This window comes from Arachis hypogaea, chromosome 1 (genome assembly GCF_003086295.3).
Source record: "Arachis hypogaea cultivar Tifrunner chromosome 1, arahy.Tifrunner.gnm2.J5K5, whole genome shotgun sequence".
Classification (NCBI taxonomy): Eukaryota; Viridiplantae; Streptophyta; class Magnoliopsida; order Fabales; family Fabaceae; genus Arachis; species Arachis hypogaea.
In genome coordinates this window covers 98,715,016-98,737,450 of record NC_092036.1, presented here as the reverse complement: position 1 = coordinate 98,737,450, position 22,435 = coordinate 98,715,016, and the positions used below count along the sequence as shown (strand labels likewise).

Here is a 22,435-nt window from a genome sequence, read left to right as displayed (position 1 = left end):
CGAGTCGTTACTAAAATTTTTACTTTTTTTGTCAAATATTTGGTAACTTAAATTAAAAATAATTTTTTTAGGTATTTTCTCTAATTTAAAAAAGTTGCAAATACAAGTGTGTGTTTTTTATGATTTATTAAACACAAAATAAGATGCTTGTTTGAAAAATACTAGTATCGTTTTCAAAAAAATTTATTAAACCAAGTAGTGACTATTATATTTTAGAGCAGAAGAATGAATAGTTGGGAGGAACATAAAAGTTTCAGTCGATGGGTTTGTTTGAAGGTTATTTTGGATGTTAATAGATGAAGCAAGATCCTTTAGCTTCAGCCCACGTAAAAAGATGAGTAAAGTATTTGGGAAATGATATTTTGGGCCAATCCAATCTTGTTATCTGATTGTTAGTGTCTGAATTAAAGCTGATTACCACAAAATAAGCAGAAAAGTAATGCGAAGAGGCCCTTTCCTTTCCAAAGAAATTTTGCAAACGACATGTCCTAAAACCTTAACATCATGGGACAGTACTGCAACACTGCATATAAGATCCCTCCATTGGGCTACCCACTTTGGCAGCTGCTATTGGCACACAAATCATAATTAATGCCCATGAGCTGTTTGGTTAAATGCTTCCATTTCCCAAATATGAGGCTATCTTGAAACTTGAATCTTGAATCGTCCCCAGCCTTTCCTTCCTTCCTTCTATACATCCATGTTGATGTTCTAGTTGCATTTTTACTTTCAACTCTTTTAAGGCCCAAATCAAGAATCGCCACTACGAATTCACTCAGCTATTGTAAAGATCTATGACTTCAAGCAGCTTGTTCCAATTACTTATTATTTATTAACAATCAAATCAATGCTTATTGTACAATGTTAGTTGCTGAGTCACGCGATGATTCAACAGCTTTAGGTGCTATGCGGATTGAGGAGAGTGTGGCTTTCAAACTAGTTCTCGCCTTCTTTAAGTTTAGAAAAGCAACTATGAATAAAATTCATAGTTTTTTTGCTGGAGTTTGAATTATACACACATCTCAACTTGCATATCAAAAGCAATCAACATTGATAACAGGTTTCCCGTAGCGCTTCTATTGAGAATTGATGTTCACATGGACCTCGTAAGTTCATTGGTTCTTTGCCACTCACAAAATGATTCTTTCTTTGTTATTCTTCTTCTTTTCTTTAATGTTTTCAATGCTAAACATCTAACAAGCATAATTCATAACAACATGAAATGCTGCTATGAAAATTGTGTTTGTACAGGTAATTTTTCATTATTATGCAGTTGAGATAATATTAGCATCATGAGAACATGTATCTAGCAAAGAGCTATGAAATCATGTATAGTTTTTAACACTAATGTAATTTTGTTCTGGTATTTTAGTTAAAATGACTATCAGTTTTACAGAAACCAGTTTCAATATTGATTTTGGACTAGTTCTCTAGTTTTGAATAAGCTCTAAATTGGTTCAGAACCAATCCATCTAATTTTTAACCATCTAAGTATTGGGAATTCATGATGTTAATGTTAGTTGTGCTTATTTGTGTGCAGAATAAAGCAATTCATGCTATCAGCCTATCAGTATCACGAAGTTAAAAATGGCACTGTATTATCGTTGATGAATTACTTAGTACAATAATTTTAAAAATTTGGCTTAATTAGTAGGCCGCTACTTCTTTTCTTTATTTGATTTACTTTGGCATCAGCACTCACATGAATATAGGATCAATCAGAATCAAAAAGAAGGAAGTAAGCATATAGAAAGATGTGTTTTTATTTCCATCCAAATGCCAACAGCTTCTAACTAACGATGAATGGGAAATGAGGGGGGAGTTCTTGTTACAATTACAACACTATCCTCTCTATATCTAGCAAAACAAATTCCTACACCCCCTCAGAATTCTCTTCAAATATTCCATATGTATGATATAACCTAGCTAAACTGCCAACAAAACAGAACAAGACTCATAGCTCCACCACAACATGGTGAGTGCTTTGTCCCTCCTTTGGCAAATGATCAATGTTGAAAGTCACCAACCCAGAATCACTGTCATACTCGAAATCCACAGCATTTGTTCCCAACACGCACCTCTTTGGTTTGGTCGACGAATAAGCCCCAAACTTGCCACACCCTTTAACCTCCATCCGAACCACCCCAACCAACCCACCGTCTCCGCCTTTCACCTCATAGGCCAGTTCCTCAATGGCCCCTCCCGCATTGAACATTTCAATGAGCCCAAGAGGAGCAAAACTGTACCCAGAAGCCAAAACCTTCACAGGCATTACAACAAACACGTCGTGTTCCAACACCTTCAGGGATACTGGCAGAGCCACATTGTAAGGAAGCACCACCAGCTGCTTGGAGCGGTGGCGATAGAGGGCGCAATCACCATTCCACTCGGCGTCACCAGCGGCGGCAGCAGCCTCCGAGATAAGGTGGACATCACGGCCTCTAACATATCCAGTGATGGCATCGGACGTTGTTTGGTGGAACGCGTTCTTCCTCTCTACGGTGCTCCATGCTGCTCCCTGGCAGTTATACACTCCAAGCACCCCACCGCACTTGTTCATGTTCCATATCTTCAGCAGGCTTACCCCATCACGGGCCGGGTCCGTGAACAAGCAGTCTTTGGTGGGCCTTCCAGGTAGACGGGCCCGCAACACAGATCCATCTGGCAACACCATCTTTCTCAAGAGGTCAAAGTTGTGCTTTCCAGGAGCGTCACTAACATAAATGGGCCCACCGCTTATGGCCCGGGCCGAGCCATGATACTCAGCTGCAGGATGTTGAGAGTGGAACATGTCCCAATCTGGCTGCATAATCTCTCCAAGGAAGATGCTATTGTACGCCACAGACGCAATGTGTATGGTATGCGAAATCGGATCCCGCGGGTAGAAATCATCCGAAGCCCTCACCACTGCCGTCTGTTTCGAGCTGCATTACCACCATAACAAAAACTCCATCAATCAATAAAAATAAAATAAAATAAAATTGAGTGTACGGAATAGTTAGTTACCAGTAGAGCGCATCAGTATTGTGGCTCATGCAGGCGATGCATCCATTGTCAGGGAAGTTTCTGGCGATTGAAGCGTCCAGGGCCTGATGGTATTGTCTAGTGAGCTCAACCCTTCCGCCCAGGCCCGCGCCAAGGGTTTCTAATATGCACTGCACGTCCACCTTAACGCCGTCAATACCCGCAGACGCCAGATAACTGTGCAACTGGTCATAGAAAGTAAAGACGTTCTTGGGGTTGACCAGGCCCAAGCCGTGTACGGCCATGGCATCAGTCTTCCACGTGGGCTCGTTCTCCACCACACCTTTGGACACCATCGGATACTTCATGACGGACCCGTACTCCTCCATCTCCTTCACACCGGGCCTGACTCCGCCCCAGTAACCAGTAATAGCGTGCCAAACGTAAACGTATTTGAGCCCGTGCTGCTTCTTGGCGATATCCACAATGCTCTTGATCCCTAATTTCGGATCTTCTTTGTTCTGAAACTTTTCGTTCTCTTTGATTCCTGTCAGCCTCTTCACCGATGAGTTTGCCGCCTCATGCGAGTCACCTCCCACGGACTGCCACCCGTCGTCGATGATAACGAACTTCGGCGGCGCACCTCCCGCCGCCAGGGACTGGATCCCGGCCTCCACGCCTTCCTGCGTCACCTCCTGGTAGAAAGCGTCCCACGTGCACCACCCGAAGAAATCCACGATTCCTGGAAGCTTCTTCTCGTGGCGCATGCGGAAAGTATTCAGGTGATTCTTCACGGCCTTGAATGCGTCGTGGACGATGGCGAAGGGGTCGGTGCCGGCACTGATGAAGAGCGCGTGGCTAAACGACGACGCCTTCGTGTCGGAATCGCCGCTCTCGATGCAAAGCTCGAGCTCGTCGCGGTCGTTGCCTTGAAGGCACGCTCTGAAGCTTCCTTCAATGAGAGGGAGGAAGACGGTGTAGACGATCTGGTTATTCTCGTCGCCGTCGTCGGATTCGAGGTGGGAACCGTCCTTGGTCTCAACGAGAAGGAACTGAGTTTCCAATGGAATGTCTCTTCCTTTGTCTCCCATCTTCTGAGCCATCCACCATAGCTTGAAGCGGAAGCACGCCATGAAACGAATGTCCCTAAAGGTGCCGATCGAAACGACATGGCTGCTGTCGTTTTGATCGAATTGCGCTCCAAGGAACACTCCATCCACGGGGCCGGACGACGACGCTGACGTCTCAATGACGTTTTCCGGTACCCCCGTGAGAATGGTCCGGTCCTTCACTATCAGGTTCCGGTCCGAAACCCGAACCGCCGGTTTGATCGTCATTTCCTCTACCTCTGCTTCCTGGTACCTTGTCTGTAATATTCAATCAATTAAACCAAGGTACGTAGATTGTAAAATACTGAAATTAGAGACTGGATTTTAGCTTTTACCTTAAAAGAAGAAGAATGTGTGTGTGTTCTAATTGGCGAAAAAGGATAAGATGATGATGCTGTTATTCTTGTTGGATGAAGGAGGAGAGTATTAGATTTGTGCCTGAAATAATGGTGACGATGAGAAGGAGTGCTTGTTGAGAAGAATGTGTGTGGATGTGGAGAAAGAGTTGGGGATTTGGCGTTATTTATAGTAAGGGAGGAAGAACTATAGAATGATGGATTGAACACCATTGTTAACATGCTTCTTCTGATTGGCTTTCTCGTCAGACAAACGCCAATCATAGTCTCTTTAACTCAGCGCTGTTAATTTAGTTTAAAAATACTATTAATTAATTATTGCTTCTGGGCCTATTGGGTTTGACGTTGAATCGGGTTGCTACGTAGGATCCACGCCGGAAAACCCACTTTCTTGTCGTTACTCGTTACCTACGTGTCAAAAAATATCTTGTAATTTCTCACGCGACGTTTCAAGGAGCTTCCATCAAATTCAGGTAACTCGATTACTTCGACACGTGTAATATCACCGTTGGGTTAATTTTATAAGTCACGTACTCACGTTTCTCTGCGCGAACCCGCCAAATGGGAAAGAAAATGTAGAACCGTATCCCGTATCCGTATGCGCATAGTGTTGGAATAGTATGGCTCAGCTTGAGAAGCTCAATTACACTTGCGCGTTACTTGGACGGGGATGTTAATTTGTGGGTTAAGCATTCCAATTTCCAATTAATTTAACAGGAGGATTAGCATTGAAATGTTATGACTAATCAGCATTCTTGTCGTGGTAGCCAACTCTATGAATTGGATGTTTTAGTTTATTTATTGATTTAAGTAATTATTAAGAGAACAGGGTCAGGGTTTTAATATTAATTTGCGTGGCATCTTAAAATTGTGAAACAACAACTAAGCAGGTAATTATTGGAGTCATGACCCGAGGCATTACGCCCATCTCCAATAATTAGGGGGATGCCACGAACTAGTTTGATTGTGATAGGCCATTGCATTGATGGATACGTATTTGGACTTTGGTTAATTAAAAAAATGGTTATTACGGTCTAGCGCATTGAGCTGGACCTAACATGATTTAGCAGAACGCAAGTAGCAAAAATGATGTTGGGAATGACTTAGAAGACCATCCACTTGGCCAATTGGTTAGTGGCCGGTTACTCGTTGCAAATATAGGGTCTGAGCGTTTTGGGGTGGTGTGGCACTGGCACTCCCTTTTGGATTATTTTTATGCTGATTTATTGATTGAGTTTGACGTGGGTATATATTTAACTCAATTATTGGATATGTATATGATTCACGCATGTCGGATCCTTCGTGTGATAGGATAAGGACCTTGGTGTTTGTTTATGAATAGGTTCAAGTAATCAGCAGATATCTCTGTTGGAAGATCCAATTGATGTCAGATGGTATATATAGTCCCTATAAAATTAGAATGTTCAACAAAAATTTTGTAGGATATACTAGTACGGAAAATATCGGAAGGTTAATATCCTGAGTAAAAAAAAAAAATAGTTAGCATAAATATAAGAGAAAATGTTAAATTTTTTGTATAGCGATTCACTCAAAAGAATTAAAATAAAAGCTAATAGCCTAAATCCTAACATAGATCGCGACAAGTGCGTCTACATTTTGGAGTTTTTGCTAATTAAAGAGAAAAACAAAGAAAAGAAGCTTATCAGGCGAGTCAGCAGACGTAATTTCAATCATTAAATAAACATTTTAATGAATCATGTGCTTGGTGCGATGCATTGTGGGTCCTTGCCTTGTGTAGTATTATACAAAATTATAAAAGTGAAGTATCCCATTAGCATTTTATACTCACTACGCATTGCCACTAATTAAGTGTATGTTTAGATTACAGTTTATAAATAAAAGTTTATATTAAAATAATTTATATTTAAAATAGATTATATTAAAATAAATATTATTTAGATTACACTATTTAAAATTATTTTTAGATAAAAAATTATTAAAATAAACATCAATTTAAATAATTTTTATATATTATTTATCATTTTAATTTAAATATTTGGATAGATCTTATCAATTAATTTTATAATAAAATTAATATTTATATACTAAAATAAAAATAACATATAAAAATTGGTAAAATATATTTTTAATTAAAACTAACAAAATATAAATTTTAGAGAGTACTAAGAATAATAAAAAAATTAAATATTTATCTTGATAATGATTGAAATAAATCAAAAAAATTTATGATATTTTTTATATTGTATATTTTTAGTACTCTTATTATTTTTTTAGGCTATAATTTTTACATTAATTTTTTTAATTTACTTTGCCTAATAAGATCAATAAATTATATTATAAAAAAATAATAAAAAATAATACAAAAATCACAATTATAAAAATGTATAATGTCAAATAAATAATTAATAAAGAATAAACATAATAAATAATAGAAAAAGAAAGTTATATAAATAGGAATAATAAATTTTTTTTAAATAATACAATAACATGCACAAAAGATAAAGTTGGTAAAAAATAAATAAAGATGAAATGTTAATGATTAAAAATTCGTTGGTGGAAATCCAAAAACTCAAAATTATTACTTCTTGTAAACGTGATTTATTTCTACGTTTGTGAATAAAAATTTTGCTAAACCAAAAATTAAAATTTTTAAGAAGTCTAAACGTACTTTTTTTCTTTTAATATGTTTACCAAACATATCCTAAGTGTAACACGCAACAAGTAACATAACTGAATATACTGTTGACTTGCTACTATTAAGGATTAACCATGACCATACGCGTGTAGAAAGTAGAATAGGATAGTAATCGGGATTCAATACTACCAGAAGAACAGGTACCATGTGTGTAATTATCAAAGGCACATTGTCATTGTGAAAATATCCGTTTGACTATGTAGCTACGAGATGAAATTTCAGACATGACTCATGACATATGAGATTCGTATCTTAAAAAAGTTAATACTAATAGAGTGAGAAGTGAAAAGTGAAAGGACGAAAATGGTGAAACGGAGAGCAGTGGATGCTTCGAGATGTTTAATAGAAGCGTGGCTAGAACGGAGAAGAATGGTGTAAAGTATGGATAAGTCTAGAGTCTCAGTCCAGACTCCCGGATTTGAATTTTACAAGAATTTATGGATGGGGCTTTGCAAAAAATTTTCAAATTTTAAATTCAATTCAAACTAAGGAAAATATAAGAAAACAATGAGATAACGTGAATAATAGAATAAAAAAAATTAAAATTAAAATCATAAATTATATTATTAATTAATTATTTTTTATTTCAAATTTTGAAATTTGTAAAATAAATAATTTTTCCGATTTTGGAATATTAAATTTTTTCATCTTCAAACGATAATCAGGCGAAAAAGGAACAAGATTCATGGATTGTTTCTTGAAGATGGCACTTGGTCTTCTGAGGCGACGGTTTTGGAATCGGAAACAAACTCTTTCTTTCAAAAACTTTTCTCTACAAGGGAGGCAGTTAATTTGGATGCCATGGGGGAATTCCCTTGTCCTTCTCTTAGTAGAGAGGCCTGCCAAAAGCTTGTTGAACCAGTAGCTCTCGAAGAAGTGAAAAGAGCTGTGTTCGGCATGAATTCTTTGAAGGCTCCGGGTCCAGATGGATTTCAAGCTCTCTTTTATAAAAAATTTTGGGAATCTCTTAGCAGTGATGTGTGGGGCTTAGTGAAGAAAACCTTTGCAGGTGAGAACATCAGTGCGGCTGTGTTTGACACATTCATTGTTCTGATCCCCAAAGTTGAAGCTCCGTCTTACCTGAAAGATTTTCGTCCTATTAGTTTATGTAATATGATTTACAAAATTATTACAAAAGTCTTTGTTAATAGGTTTCGTCCTTTCCTTTTTGAGATCATTGGACTGCTTCAGGGTGGTTTTATTCCAGGGAGAGGAACAACGGAGAATATAATAATTGTGCAAGAAATAATGCATTTCATGAGGAAAACCAAGTCAAAGAAGGGTTCTATGGCATTTAAGATTGATCTTGAAAAAGCCTATAACAGAGTAGACTGGAGATTTCTTGAAACTTCCTTGATCAAATTTGGTTTTCCTGTGGCTACAATCTTATCATGGCTTGTGTGACTTCGTCCTCTTTGTCTATTCTGTGGAATGGTAATAGGCTTCAAAGCTTTAAACCCATGAGGGGGCTGAGACAGGGGGATCCCATGTCCCCTTACCTTTTTGTGCTCTGTATGGAGAATCTTTCTTGTCTTATATCGCATAAAGTCTCTCAAGGATCCTGGATCCCCGTATCTGTTTCTAGACATGGCCCAAAAATCTCTCACTTGATGTTTGCTGATGATCTCTTACTATTCTGTACAGCAACAAAAACTCAGGTGACAGAGGTTATGAAGATACTGGATATGTTTACTCAAGCGTCGGGACTGAAAGTGAATATCCATAAATCTAAGGCTCAATGTTCTAAGAATGTTTCAGCGAGAAGAAAAGAGGTGCTTTCAGGGATCTCTAGTATCCGATTTTGTCAAGATCTGGGAAGATATTTGGTAGTTAATATTGGTCATGATAGGGTTTCTAGGAAGATGGCGCAGGAGGTCATTGACAAGATACAGAGAAAACTTGCTAGTTGGAAGGGGTGCTTGCTTAACAAGGCAGGCAGACTTTGTCTTGTGAATGCGGTGATGGCTTCTATTCCGGTTTACAATATGCAAGTTTCCCTTCTTCCGAAGTATGCGTGCAACAAGATTGATTCTTTGATGCATCAGTTCTTATGGAAAGGTCAATTCAGTTCTTATGGAAAGGTCAAGCGAATGGGAGAGGGTTGCCGTTGGTCAAGTGGGACATTGCTATAACTTCTAAGAAGGCAGGTGGCTTGGGTGTTAAAGATACTCTCTGTGCGAACATGGCTCTACTTGGCAAGTTGGTTTGGGATTGTCTGAATAATAAGAACAAGTTGTGGGTGCAGGTTCTAACTCACAAATACCTCCAGAACTCCAAGGACTTGGGCAGCAGTCATTGTCACAATGCCTCAACTACTTGGAGGAATATTCTAAAGGCTTATGATATCTTAAAAGAAGGATTTCGATGGAATGTGGAAAATATGCAACAATCGATTTGGTATGATGAGTGGAGTCCTCTTGGCAAACATTGTGAGCTTACATCTTATGTTCACATATCTGAAACAAATTTTTCTCTTGCTGATTTGTGGAGCAATGGTACTTGGGAGGGGGATAAGCTTGTAACGCCAATTTCTCATGAGGTCAAATAGTTTCTTCACAGTCTTGGGCCTCCTTTAATGTCAGAATCGGAGTCCGGATGGATTTGGTTGCCCACATCACTAAAAGCCTATAGCTCTCGAGAAGGTTATCGTTGGCTCCTGACAAAGAAAGTGAATTCGATCGAAAATAGCAACTGTGGGTGGATTTGGCACCTTAATTTGCCAGAGAAAATAAAGATGATGATGTGGTTGGGTCTACAAAATGCGCTTCCAACAAATGCCTTCCGGTTCAAGCGTCATTTAACTGATTCGGACAGATGTTTGAGATGCAATTCAGATCTGGAAACAATGGAGCATTGTCTTAGGGATTGTGAGAAATCAAGATGCATTTGGCAAATGTTGGATCCTTTGCTTATTGATTCATTTGAAGGTACTCCCTTGGAATTTTGGATTCGGAAGGTCATGCCGGGCAATGAGGCAATTGTAGGGGCGGGTCTTTGGTGGGTGTGGAGACATCGTTGCAATGATATTTTCAATAATGGAGATCAGTAGTCAAACTATAAGGTTGTTGCTATGGCTCGGATTACTGCTAATGATTTAAGAAAGTCTGCAAGTACCAAGTGTATAACTTTCAAGGATCGAAGAAGGTGGAAACCTCCAACAGGTGACACTTTTAAAGTTAATTGTGATGCGAGTCTGTTTTCTGATTGGAACCTAGCAGGAATTGGTTGTGTTATTAGAGATTCTAATGGGCGTTGAATTTCGGGTTGTTCTAGTAGCTATCCTCCAGGTCCTATCGTCAGATGTGAGCTTTTTGCTGTTTGGAGGGGTTTAATTTTAGCTTGGAATTATGGCTTGAGAGATATTGTGTACGAAACAGATTCTCTTGACATTTTGCACATTTTAAAAAATCCGGCAAATGGGCTAAATTGTGATGTGGTTGATATTCTTCAGAAGATACAAGAGCTTCTATCAAAACCTTGGGTTGTGGATTTTGAATGGATTACCCGTGATGCTAACGCTGTGGCAAATTAGCTGGCAAGATATGCGGTCAAGACCAATCCAACTCATGTTATTTGGTCGGAACCTTGTGATGAGCTTCAGCATCTTATGCTTGTTGATTTAGGATAATCTCTTTTTTTTCTTTGTTTCTTTTTGTTTAGTCACAAAAAAAAATAGTTATTCAGGTATTGTTGCACTTTTTCGCTATCCGATCTGACACCACCCAACCGACGCCGCCCATTGTTTTACTGATGCCGCCTAGCCTCTCCGCATTTCGCTTGCGCACCGTAGCAACGGGATGCATCCTCGTTATCGCTATTACCAGCCGCAGACCTGCAGGCCCCACCATAGACTGTCGTCTCTTGTTGCGCCGTTCGAGACGCACCTTCCTATCGTCTGTTCTCTCTGTTACGCCGTTGTTGCTATGCCGCACCTCAACAATGTCGCCTTTTCTCGCACCGATTCGACTCCTCCTCCTCTTTCATCTATGGTCGCTCCGTGTTCGGATTCGAAGCCCACGGGGCAGATTTGTATCCTCATCTAGCCGAAGTTGCGTGGCTATTCCATCGCCGGATCTCCTCCCTTATCTCCATGTATGCCATCGACTCTCTCTACCCTGCAAATGTGCTAGACGTTCAATTGACTAGGTATATAGATTATTATTTTATTTTGTTCGATTCAACAAATGCTAGATGGTCATTTCACTAGATAGCCGGATAATTATTTTAATAACTACGTGGATAATTGTTTGACGACAATCCCACAATGGTTATGGGAGAAAAGGCTATAAGGGTGAACAATGATGGCCGGTGAGACAACTTCTAATGCCAAAGAGGTGGGATGATTGATGAGAGTGGGGTACAGACGGTTTTGGAGAAAAGAAAGTGAGTGAATTTCTTTAGTAAATTAAAATTAGGATGATTAATTTTTTGAAATAATTGAATTTTTTGGCTTAGGTAATTTAGAAAATTTCTTACTTTTTCTTCATTGTATGAGACTAAATTCGAAACCTATTATTCGCATTGTTTAAATTTCTCATTATTTTCCTAGTAGAATTGTTCAAACTAAATTATTTAAAAACAAAAACACTAATTTTAAATAAAAAGAAAAGTCTAAACAAAATTGTATCTATTTTATAATTTGGCTTTTAATTTCAAATCATTTAAATAATTTCAGATCTATTCAAATCCAAAATTAAAAAAAAAAACTCTAATATGAAACTTTGAGTCAATTCACACTGCCTTTCTTCAAATGTGTTGTCTCTGCCATTGGTGTTTATTGTCTTCGCCGTAACTAGCACCGGAGCATGCAGCTGCCACCATCACTACAAATATGTTGCTTTTTTGGTCGTCCTTTCACTGCTTCTAGTTTTATTGCCATCGCGTACATCTCTTTAGATCGTTTTATTCCGCCCTCTACTGTTTCGTCATTCGCCTTTTCTCATCGTGACCCAATTCTATTCTTGTGCGTTCTTTAAAAACTCGTTTTGCATTACAAATTCTAGCTTTGAAACATCAAGATTAATGCCTTATTCAAAATCTTAATAAGAATCCCTGCTACAAGGTCATAATCATATCTCACCAATGTGCATTTCATCATTTTCTAGAAATTGATGCAACTTCAGATAGACTAGGTTGCTTTTTTAATTTTCTTCTCATTGTTATGTATGTATATGTACATTAGTGATATTTAATTTCCTTACTTTGATTTTTGACATGTATTATTGAGAATATGTTGTGCTGTAAGAAAAAAAAGGAACTAATATAAGTTCCATTTTTATTCATGGTTTAGGGGTATAAATGAAGGAGGTAGCCAGGTAGGGATGTACATGGTTCGACTCGATACGAAGATCCGGTCCGGTTTCAAATATTTTAAGAGTTAATTTGATGTGATTTTATCGGGTTTAGAGTCGGGTAATTGTCTTAAAAATAGATCCGGTCATTATTTCATGTCGGGTCCGGACCATATTAATTTTGTATTATTAGTGACATATGATGCTATTCTTATGTGGAATTTAAGTATTGTAAACTTTAATATTTTGTGTTATTAGTTATTATAAGACTATAAGTTAATTTTTATGATTAAAATGTATAAAATTTTAGACTAATGCATAATATTGTATTATTTGTATTGATTTAAATATTTAGTGTTATTAGACAATATTAATATTGATTATAGTTATGCTTTAATTTTAGAGAAGAGTTGATTCTTGTTATATTTTTCTAAGTGAATTTTACCATGTCAAATAATGGTTGGAATCTTGAAAATTTGGATATTTTCAGATGCTAACTTATAAGGTATCAAGATAATGTTAATGTTAATGGTCCGATTTTTACCCGGTATAATCGTAGCCCGAAAATGTATAAATTTCATCGGATTTAGGGACAGATTCGAATCTAATAAATAAATTCAGTATATATTTCGGGTCGAATCTGACATCAAACTCGGTTTTACCCGGTCCATACACACCCTAGAAGAAGGTACAATCTAAATATTTTTTTCTTTGGTTTGTTGGTTGATTCAGATATGCAATGAGTGATGATGAGTGTTCTTATTATTTCATCTTAATTTGATTCAACTTTGTTGCGCTAAAAATATATGTATTTGTGGTCATAACTTTTACTTATGGTTAGAAATTGAAACCATAGGGGACTCAATTTCAAAGCAAATTAAATGATCATGCTGAAATGAAATGGCACGTAAATGTGTAATTTTGCTTTCTATACACTGTTAAATTCCCTTTCAACTAGATTTTTTCTTCAGTCATTCTAATTTTATATAATTTTTTTCTAATTCTAAATTAAAGATAATATTACTCACTAATTATTTTTGTTACGGTGGGTAACCGGAGATTAATAGAATAGATGACGTAAGTTGGCCCAATCGTCCGTGGATGGTGAGCTCCGAGATGGTTGGCACGCTGGAGCCTCCTTCCGACTTATACACGTTGGTGAATGGGGGGTGGTACCTACAAAGACACTCCGATGCCTAAGTCAGCAAGGGTGTTAGCAGGTCTAGAGAGTATTGGGCTTAGAGATACCTGAAGGGTGTCAGTGTATTTATAGTGGTGAGCCAATAACCACCGTTGGAGTAGTGCCGTATCTTTAGGGTGTTAACATCTTGGGGAGGTTAAGATATGGCTTTATGAAGCGGTTAGAGAGATTTTAGGGGCGATTACTCATTTGAATGAGTGTTTATCGGCCAGCTAATCTCATGTCCGACTTCTTTAGAGTAAGTCGTGGTTGATACCGACTTCTTACGTGAAGGTCGGTACTTAGCTAGGCTTAGTCCTTCAGACTAGGCCTTTTATTTGGACCTGGGCCTTTGTCATTGGGCCAGGGTATGAACAGTGCCCCTACTTGAGCCCAAAGTCTCTTTAGAGCTTGGGTTCAAGTATTTAACTCGGGTTCGTAGCCGACTTTCTTGGAGGAAACACGGGTTTTCAAACCGACGTGATTTTCGCGACCTTTTGTTTCTGACAGTTACGTCTATTCAAGCGTCGTGTCTGTTAGGGATGCTCTTAGGGATTGATGGCTTTGGTAACGGTGCACTCTCATTAATGACTGCTCCGCTTTTACCATTATGCCCCTTAGCATGTTTATAAATGCTTTCCCTCTCTTTCATTTTTCCGTTTCTGCAATCTTTCAAACTTCTTCTTTCCTTGTTCGCGCTGCATTCTTGTGCTCGAAGATTTCTACTTTTTCCAACCTTCACTTTTCGGATAAAGGTTAGCTTTGCTTCTTTCATGTCATGCCTTATGTTTGCATGCTTTTGTTTTGTGGGTGGATAGGTTGGTCTGTAGATTTTGGCTTCGTATCTCTCCTCTTTAGGGACCGTGTTTTTTTATTTTCTTTTTCTTTTTTCTTTTTGTAGGTTTCTGTCACCTTTCATTATATAAAGAAAAAATGGCTTCTGTAGATGTTCTTTCTCAGTGGGTTGATGTCACGGTCCTTGGGGAGGAACCCATGGTCGATGCTGAGTTTATTACTCATCTTCGTACTCACCACAGGCTTTGTACTTCGGAGGAGGACGAGCCAAAATATGAGTTGATAACCCCGGGTCCGGAAGACCGGGTTTGTTTTGGGAGAGTCAATGAGGCGGCCCCTCATTTTTTCTTTATGTATGAATGTATGATCACCCACTTGGGTGTTTTTCTTCCTTTTTCGGATTTTGAAATATCTGTTTTGCACCACTGTCGAGTTGCCCCTACTCAACTTCACCCCAATTCTTGGGGTTTTCTGAAGATTTATCAGTTTGTTAGTCACGCTTTGGACTTTTCAACCTCTTTGAGGGTTTTCTTCTTTCTTTTCCATATGACTAAGCCCTTTAGTGGGCTAAACAACAAACAGCAATGGGTATCCTTCCGAGCCATACAAGGTCGGAGGATTTTCACTCTTTTTTACGAATCCTTCCATGACTTCAAAAATTATTTTTTCAAAGTGCAAGCTATAGAGGGTCACCACCCCTTTTTCCTGGATGAGCATTCTTCCCCTCGCTTTCCCCTTTATTGGCTGGAGGCCTCCCCTTGCGAAAAGTATGGTCTAGATGACCTGGACGAGGTGGAGGCGGCCATTGTGGGGTTTTTCCGAGAAGCGTGGGGGAAGGCCCCATACTTGGATACTAGGAAATTCCTCCAGGGGACGTCGACCTTTGTTCGGTCGCAACTAGGTAGTAAATGCATTTCCTATTTCCGACTTGTTTCTGTCGACTTGAGGTTTACCGACTTTTAAATTTTGCTAATTATTTCTTTGCAGATATGGCGAGGAAGAATGCTCAGGAATCTTACCAGAGAGTTCAGGAGGCTAAGGCAAAGTCTCGGGCCAGGGCCGGTGGTGCCAGGGCAATCGTCTCCCCTCCTCCTCCTCCTCCTCCTCCTCAGAACGTGGGGACTCCCTCTCAGCCCATTGTGATTTCTTCTTCCAGCTTGTCCCGACCACTTCCTTCTGCCCGACTTCTTTCTGAGCCAGAGAAGAAGAAGCGTAAGACTTTAGAGTTTGGCTCTTCTTTTGATGGTGGGGTTAAGGCGGATGCTCTTGCATTCGTCCGAAAGAACATCTATCCTCATATAAGTATGGATGATGTTTCTGTTCGAAACCACCTCACCATCCTGGCTGAGGAGAGTTTTCGGGCGGCGGGTGTTTGTGGCAAGCTTTTGGATATCTTCGAGAAGACTCCTCTCAGCTCTTTGGGGGTAACCTCGAAGGTTGAAGAGTTGGAGGGGAGGCTTCTTGCTTACCAGGATCATGAGAGGGAGTTGAGGGAGGAGGTAGCTAAATTGAGGGAGGAGAGAGATAGCCTTCGGGAGAAGGAGAGCAAGCTGTGGGCCGAATGTACTATGGAGGCGACCTTGAGGAAGACAGCACAGGATAGTTACCAGAGTTTATTTCAGGATCTTGTGTCTGTGAGGAAGGATTTGCTGAATTCTCGGAATGCGTACGCCGAGTTGGAGGACTCTATTGCTGATGGTGCCGAAGAGTCTTGGAGAATTTTCCTGGAGCAAGTCAGAGTTATCGCTCCCGACTTGGATCTTTCTCCTTTACATCCTGATAAAGTCGTTATTGATGGTGCTATCGTGGATCCTCCTGTCCCCGTGGTTGTTTCCGAGTCAGAATTGAAGACTCGGGGGCAGAGGATTATTGAGTCCCCTCCTCGTCCTAAAGATGTTCCGAGTTCTTCAGTTATTCCTCTGACTTCCTCTTCAGCCTCTCTTCCTGGTCCCGGTGGCGCTCCTCCTGAGTCTGGTGGTGGTGATCCGTCTACTCCTCTGCAGAAATGACTTTTTTATGGCTATATGGGGGCTCGGTCTGTGAGTCCCCCCTTTTTTAAACTCATTTATATGTTGTTTGGTGACGCTTGAACAATTTCTTTTGGCCTTTTAAGGCCGTAAACAAAATATTTCGGCAAGTGCCCTTTTGAATAAGGGTTTAAATTAACAAAATAAATACCCTTTTTTGGATAAGGGTTTAAGTTACCTTATGCGTGTATGCTTTTCTAATTTCGATATTTCAAAACCCTCTTGATCTTTCTCTGAAATCCTTTCCTTTTGTCTTGTTTTTCCGAGCCTTTTTGTTTAAGGGCTTTTAGGCAGCCTTTAAACTTTCCTCAGGTTTTCCAATCTCTTTTTGTTATCCTTTATACTCGACTTTGCTTTAGTGAGTTTTTATGACTTAGGTTATTTTTGTGATGCGTTTTTTCTACTCGGAGTACTTCCGAGTTTATTTACTCGGGTTCCCATTTCGACTTATGAGTCGGATTGTTCCCGAGTTTCTACGATCAACTCATACAACCTCTTTACGCCGACTTGTACCTCGTCGTTTTATCCTGACGACCATCTAGGTCGGTTCATGGGATTTTCACGTTTTGTCGAGCTTAAGTCGGCGCGTTTCGTAGAAAGACTTAGAAAAATAAAGAAGGATATTATAAGAGATATTGTAAATGAAAAAGATCTTTATTAATTGGGGAGGTACCTTCTTGCTACTAAGGGTCTTGATAGCCTATTTTCCCTTAGCCTCTACTATGATGCCTCGTTAAAAACCCTTCTCCAGAAAAACCCTTTTGGGAAAAAATCATGAAGTTGGGAAAAGAGTACATCAGGGAGTAGAGTTCGCTTTTAACTGTAGTACCTTTTCATATTACAAGCATGCCACGACCTTGGTAGCTCAGTGCCGTTCAGGTCGGTTACTTTACCTTTTCCTAACACTTCCTTGATTTTGTATGGTCCCTTCCAATTTGCGGCGAGCTTTCCTTCTCCTGATTTGTTGACTCCAATGTAGTTTCTGATTAGGACCAAGTCATCCGGGGCAAATGTTCTTCGAATGACTTTCTTGTTGTACCTGGTAGTCATCCTTTGTTTCAATGCCGCTTCTCTTATCCGGGCACCTTCTCGGACTTCGGGGAGCAAGTCGAGCTCCTCTTTGTGTCCCCGTATATTTCCGACCTCGTCATGGAGAATTACCCTTGGGCTTTGCTCATTGATTTCTATTGGAATCATGGCTTCTACACCATAGACTAGTCGGAAAGGTGTTTCTCCTGTGGCGGATTGGGGGGTTGTCCTATAAGCCCATAGCACCTGGGGGAGCTCTTCAGCCCAAGCTCCCTTTGCTTCTTGCAATCTCTTCTTTAGCCCTGCCAGTATGACTTTGTTGGCTGCCTCGGCTTGCCCGTTGGCTTGTGGGTGCTCCACCGAGGTGAACTGATGTTTGATTTTCATACTGGCTACTAAGCTTCTGAAGGTGGTGTCGGTGAATTGGGTTCCATTGTCTGTAGTAATGGAATAAGGTATCCCATATCTTGTGATGATATTTTTGTAGAGGAACCTGCGACTTTTTTGAGCGGTGATAGTGGCTAATGGTTCTGCTTCTATCCACTTTGTGAAGTAATCTATTCCCACGATCAAGTATTTGACTTGTCCTTGCGCTTGGGGAAAAGGACCTAACAAATCCATTCCCCATTTTGCAAAAGGCCATGGAGAAGTGATACTGATGAGCTCTTCTGGTGGAGCTACGTGGAAATTTGCATGCATCTGACATTGTTGGCATTTTTTCACAAATTTTGTGGCATCTCTCTGCAAGGTCGACCAATAGAATCCTGCTCGGATTATTTTCCTGGCGAGCGACCTTGCTCCGAGATGGTTTCCGCAGATCCCACTATGTACTTCCTCCAATACCTCGGCGGTTCTTGAGGTCGGTACGCACTTTAATAATGGTGTTGATATCCCTCTTCTGTAGAGGACATTTCTCACCAAGGTATAATGTTGTGCTTCCCTTCGGATCTTTTTAGCTTCTTTCTCCTCTTTAGGGAGGATGTCGAATTTCAGGTATTCGACTAAGGGATTCATCCATCCGAGGTTTAAACCGACTACCTCAAGTACTTCTTGCTTATCTTCTATTTTTGCTACCAGGGCTCTTGGAGGGTTTCTTGAATCAGGCTTCTGTTGTTTCCTCCTGGTTTGGTACTTGCTAACTTGGATAGGGCATCCGCTCTGCTGTTTAGATCCCGAGTTATGTGTTTGACCTCGGTTTCTGCAAAATGCCCAAGGTGCTCCAGGGTTTTTTCCAAATACCTCTTCATATTAGGGTCCTTTGCCTGATATTCTCCGCTTATTTGGGAAGTCACCACCTGTGAGTCGCTGTATATCATCACCTTTGTCGCACCGACTTCTTCTGCCAACTTTAGTCCGGCGATCAAGGCTTCATATTCTGCCTGATTATTTGAAGCCGGAAATTCAAATTTTAAGGAAACCTCTATTTGGGTTCCTCTTTCATCAACCAATATTATGTCTGCGCCGCTTCCCGTTTTGTTGGAGGATCCGTCTACATAGAGTTCCCATGTAGTCGGCTTTTCCTCTTGGTCCCCTGCGTATTCTGCTACGAAGTCGGCGAGGCATTGAGCTTTAATTGCTGTCCGAGTTTCATATCTCAGATCGAACTCGGAGAGCTCTATTGCCCATTGGACCATTCTCCCTGCAACATCCGTCTTTTGGAGGATTTGCTTCATGGGTTGATTTGTACGGACTCTTATTGTGTAAGCTTGAAAGTAAGGTCGTAGCCTTCGTGAGGCTATTACTAAGGAGTAGGCAAACTTTTCTAGTTTGTGGTACCTTAGTTCAGGGCCTTGTAGGACCTTACTGATGAAGTAGACTGGGTGTTGTCCGACTTCGTCTTCTTTTATCAGGGCCGACGAGACAGCCCTGTTTGCTACGGATAAGTACAGAACGAGGTCTTTTCCTGGTGCTGGTCGGGTTAGGATAGGAGGTTGGCTTAAAAACTTTTTGAACTCTTGGAACGCCTCCTCGCATTCCGGAGTCCATTCGAATTGGCATCCCTTTCTTAATAAAGAAAATAGTGGAAGGGATTTTAGTGCCGATCCTGGCAAAAATCTAGAGAGGGCTGCAAGTCGGCCATTGAGCTGCTGGACTTCTCTCAAACAAATCAAACTTTTCATTTCTAGGATGGCTCTACATTTATCGGGATTGGCCTCGATCCCTCTTTGTGTTAGCATAAATCCTAGAAATTTTCCTGCCTCCACCGCGAAGGCGCATTTTGCAGGATTTAGTCTCATCCCATGCAACCTTATGGTGTCAAAGACTTGTGAGAGGTCGGACAGGAGGTCGACTTCCTTCTTGGTTTTCACCAGCATGTCGTCGACGTATACTTCCATTAGGGTCCCTAGGTGGGGGGAAAACACTTTATTCATCAACCTTTGATATGTGGCTCCTGCATTCTTCAATCCGAATGGCATGACCACGTAGCAATAGTTGGCTCTGGGTGTGATGAATGATGTTTTCTCCTGGTCGGGCTCATACATCGGGATTTGATTATATCCCGAGTTGGCGTCTATGAATGACAAGTATTGGTACTCCGAGCTGGAGTCCACTAGGGTATCAATACTTGGTAGGGGATAAAGGTCCTTGGGACATGCCTTATTTAGATCGGTATAGTCAACGCACATTCTCCATTTACCATTCTGTTTTTTGACTAGCACTACATTGGCTAGCCATGTTGGGTACTTGACCTCTCTAATAAAGCCGGCTTCCAGGAGCGCATGTACTTGCTCTTCTACTATTAGGGCTCGTTCTGTGCCGAGCTTATGTCTTCTTTGTTGTACAGGTCGGGATCCTGGGTAAACCGAGAGCTTGTGGGACATGAGCTCGGGATCAATCCCAGGCATGTCGGAAGCCTTCCAAGCGAAGAGGTCGGAATTATCTCTTAGGAGTTCAGCCAGCCCTTGTTTTAGAGTTTCCCCTAGGTTGGCTCCTATATAAGTGTTTTTTCCTTCCTCTTTACCGATCTGTATCTCCTCGGTCTTTCCTCCCGGTTGTGGTCGCAGCTCTTCTCTAGCCTTTGCGCCGCCGAGCTCTATTGTGTGGACTTCTTTGCCCTTTCCTCTCAGATTTAGGCTTTCGTTGTAGCATTTCCTTGCTAACTTTTGATCTCCCCTTACCGTTGCTATTCCCGCTGAAGTCGGAAATTTCATGCAGAGGTGGGGAGTGGATACCACCGCTCCGAGTCGATTGAGGGTAGCTCTGCCGATCAAAGCATTGTATGCTGACCCTACATCTATGACTATGAAGTCTATGCTCAGAGTCTTTAATTTTTCCCCTTTTCCAAAAGTGGTGTGGAGGGGCAAAAATCCCAGTGGTTTTATTGGTGTGTCCCCTAATCCATATAGGGTGTCGGGGTAGGCTCTTAATTCTTTCTCGTCTAACCCTAATTTGTCAAAAGCCGGCTTGAAAAGAATATCCGCCGAGCTTCCTTGGTCTACTAGGGTTCTGTGGAGATGGGCATTTGCTAGGATCATAGTTATGACCACTGGATCATCGTGTCCAGGGATTATTCCTTGCCCATCTTCTTTTGTGAATGAAATGATAGGAAGGTTGGGTGACTCTTCCCCGACTTGGTAGACTCTTTTGAGATGTCTTTTGCGAGAGGATTTAGTAAGCCCCCCTCCCGCAAATCCTCCTGAGATCATATGGATATGCCTCTCTGGAGTCTGCGGTAGTGGGTCTCTTCTATCCATATCATCTCGCTTTCTCTTTCCATGACTGTCCGACCTTTCTATGAGATATCTATCAAGCCGACCTTCTCTAGCCAACTTTTCTATCACATTCTTGAGGTCGTAGCAGTCGTTTGTGGAGTGACCATATATTTTATGGTACTCGCAGTAATCGCTGCGGCTCCCCCCTTTTTTATTTTTAATGGGTCTAGGGGGTGGCAGTCTTTCAATGTTGCAGATCTCTCTGTATACATCCACTATAGAAACTTTCAGGGGAGTATAAGAGTGATATTTCCTTGGCCTCTCGAGACCGAGTTCTTCCTTTTTCTTGGCTTCCCTTTCCCTCTCTTTAGTTGAGGGAGGGGGTCCAGGTCGCCAACTCAGGTCTCTTAACTTGGCGTTTTCTTCCATATTGATGTACTTTTCAGCTCTTTCTTGTACATCACTTAGAGAAACAGGGTGCCTTTTAGATATGGACTGTGAGAAGGGACCTTCTCTGAGCCCATTGACTAACCCCATTATGACTGCCTCTGTGGGCAGGTCTTGAATCTCCAAACATGCTTTGTTGAATCTTTCCATATAGGTTCGTAAAGATTCTCCAACCTCCTGTTTTATTCCCAAGAGGCTCGGTGCATGTTTCACCTTGTCTTTCTGGATTGAAAACCTCATCAAAAACTTCCTTGAGAGGTCTTCAAAGCTAGTAACCAACCTCGGGAGGAGGCTATCGAACCACTTCATCGCTGCTTTCGATAAAGTGGTCGGGAAGGCCTTGCATCGCGTAGCGTCGGAAGCATCAGCTAGATACATCCGACTTTTGAAATTGCTCAGATGATGCTTTGGATCCGTAGTTCCATCGTAGAGGTCCATATCAGGGCTTTTGAAGTTCCTCGGAACTTTAGCCCTCATTATGTCCTCGCTAAAGGGATCTTCTCCCCCTAATGGTGGCTCTTCCTGTTCGTCACGGGAGTTGCGATTTTTGAGGGAGGATTCTAGCTTTAAGAGTTTTCTTTCTAACTCTTTTCGCCGTTCCATCTCCTCTTTTAGGTACTTTTCAGTTTCCTTTTGCCGCTCCCGCTCTTGTTCTAACTGTTCCAGACGGCTGTGGACTAACCCCATGAGTTCAGTTACATGGGGTGGTCCTCCTTTTTCTGATTCGCGCCCTTCTGAGGAATTTACCTTCGGGTTCTTTACTCCGGAGGTACCTTCTCTATGCTAATTGTCAATTTCCTAGTGGAGGGCGAAGTCCGCATCGTTATTGCATGTGTCCATATTCTCTTGCTCAGAATCTGTCTCCACATGGCCTTCTTCGTGGGATCTGTCCGCCATCGATGGATGA

General features: G+C 40.9%; 1 protein-coding gene across 1 annotated transcript; it reads right to left on the bottom strand.

The window, feature by feature from the left end:
• Nucleotides 1-1,745: 1,745 nt before the first annotated feature.
• Nucleotides 1,746-4,781, bottom strand: LOC112701706 (probable galactinol--sucrose galactosyltransferase 6). The gene is made up of 3 exons (XM_025752437.3): nucleotides 4,409-4,781; nucleotides 3,007-4,331; nucleotides 1,746-2,924 (listed from the first exon to the last, which is right to left on the bottom strand). The coding sequence occupies exons 1-3, from the start codon at nucleotides 4,691-4,693 to the stop codon at nucleotides 1,955-1,957; spliced, it is 2,580 nt and encodes an 859-aa protein (XP_025608222.2). The 5' UTR covers nucleotides 4,694-4,781; the 3' UTR covers nucleotides 1,746-1,954.
• Nucleotides 4,782-22,435: the final 17,654 nt, after the last annotated feature.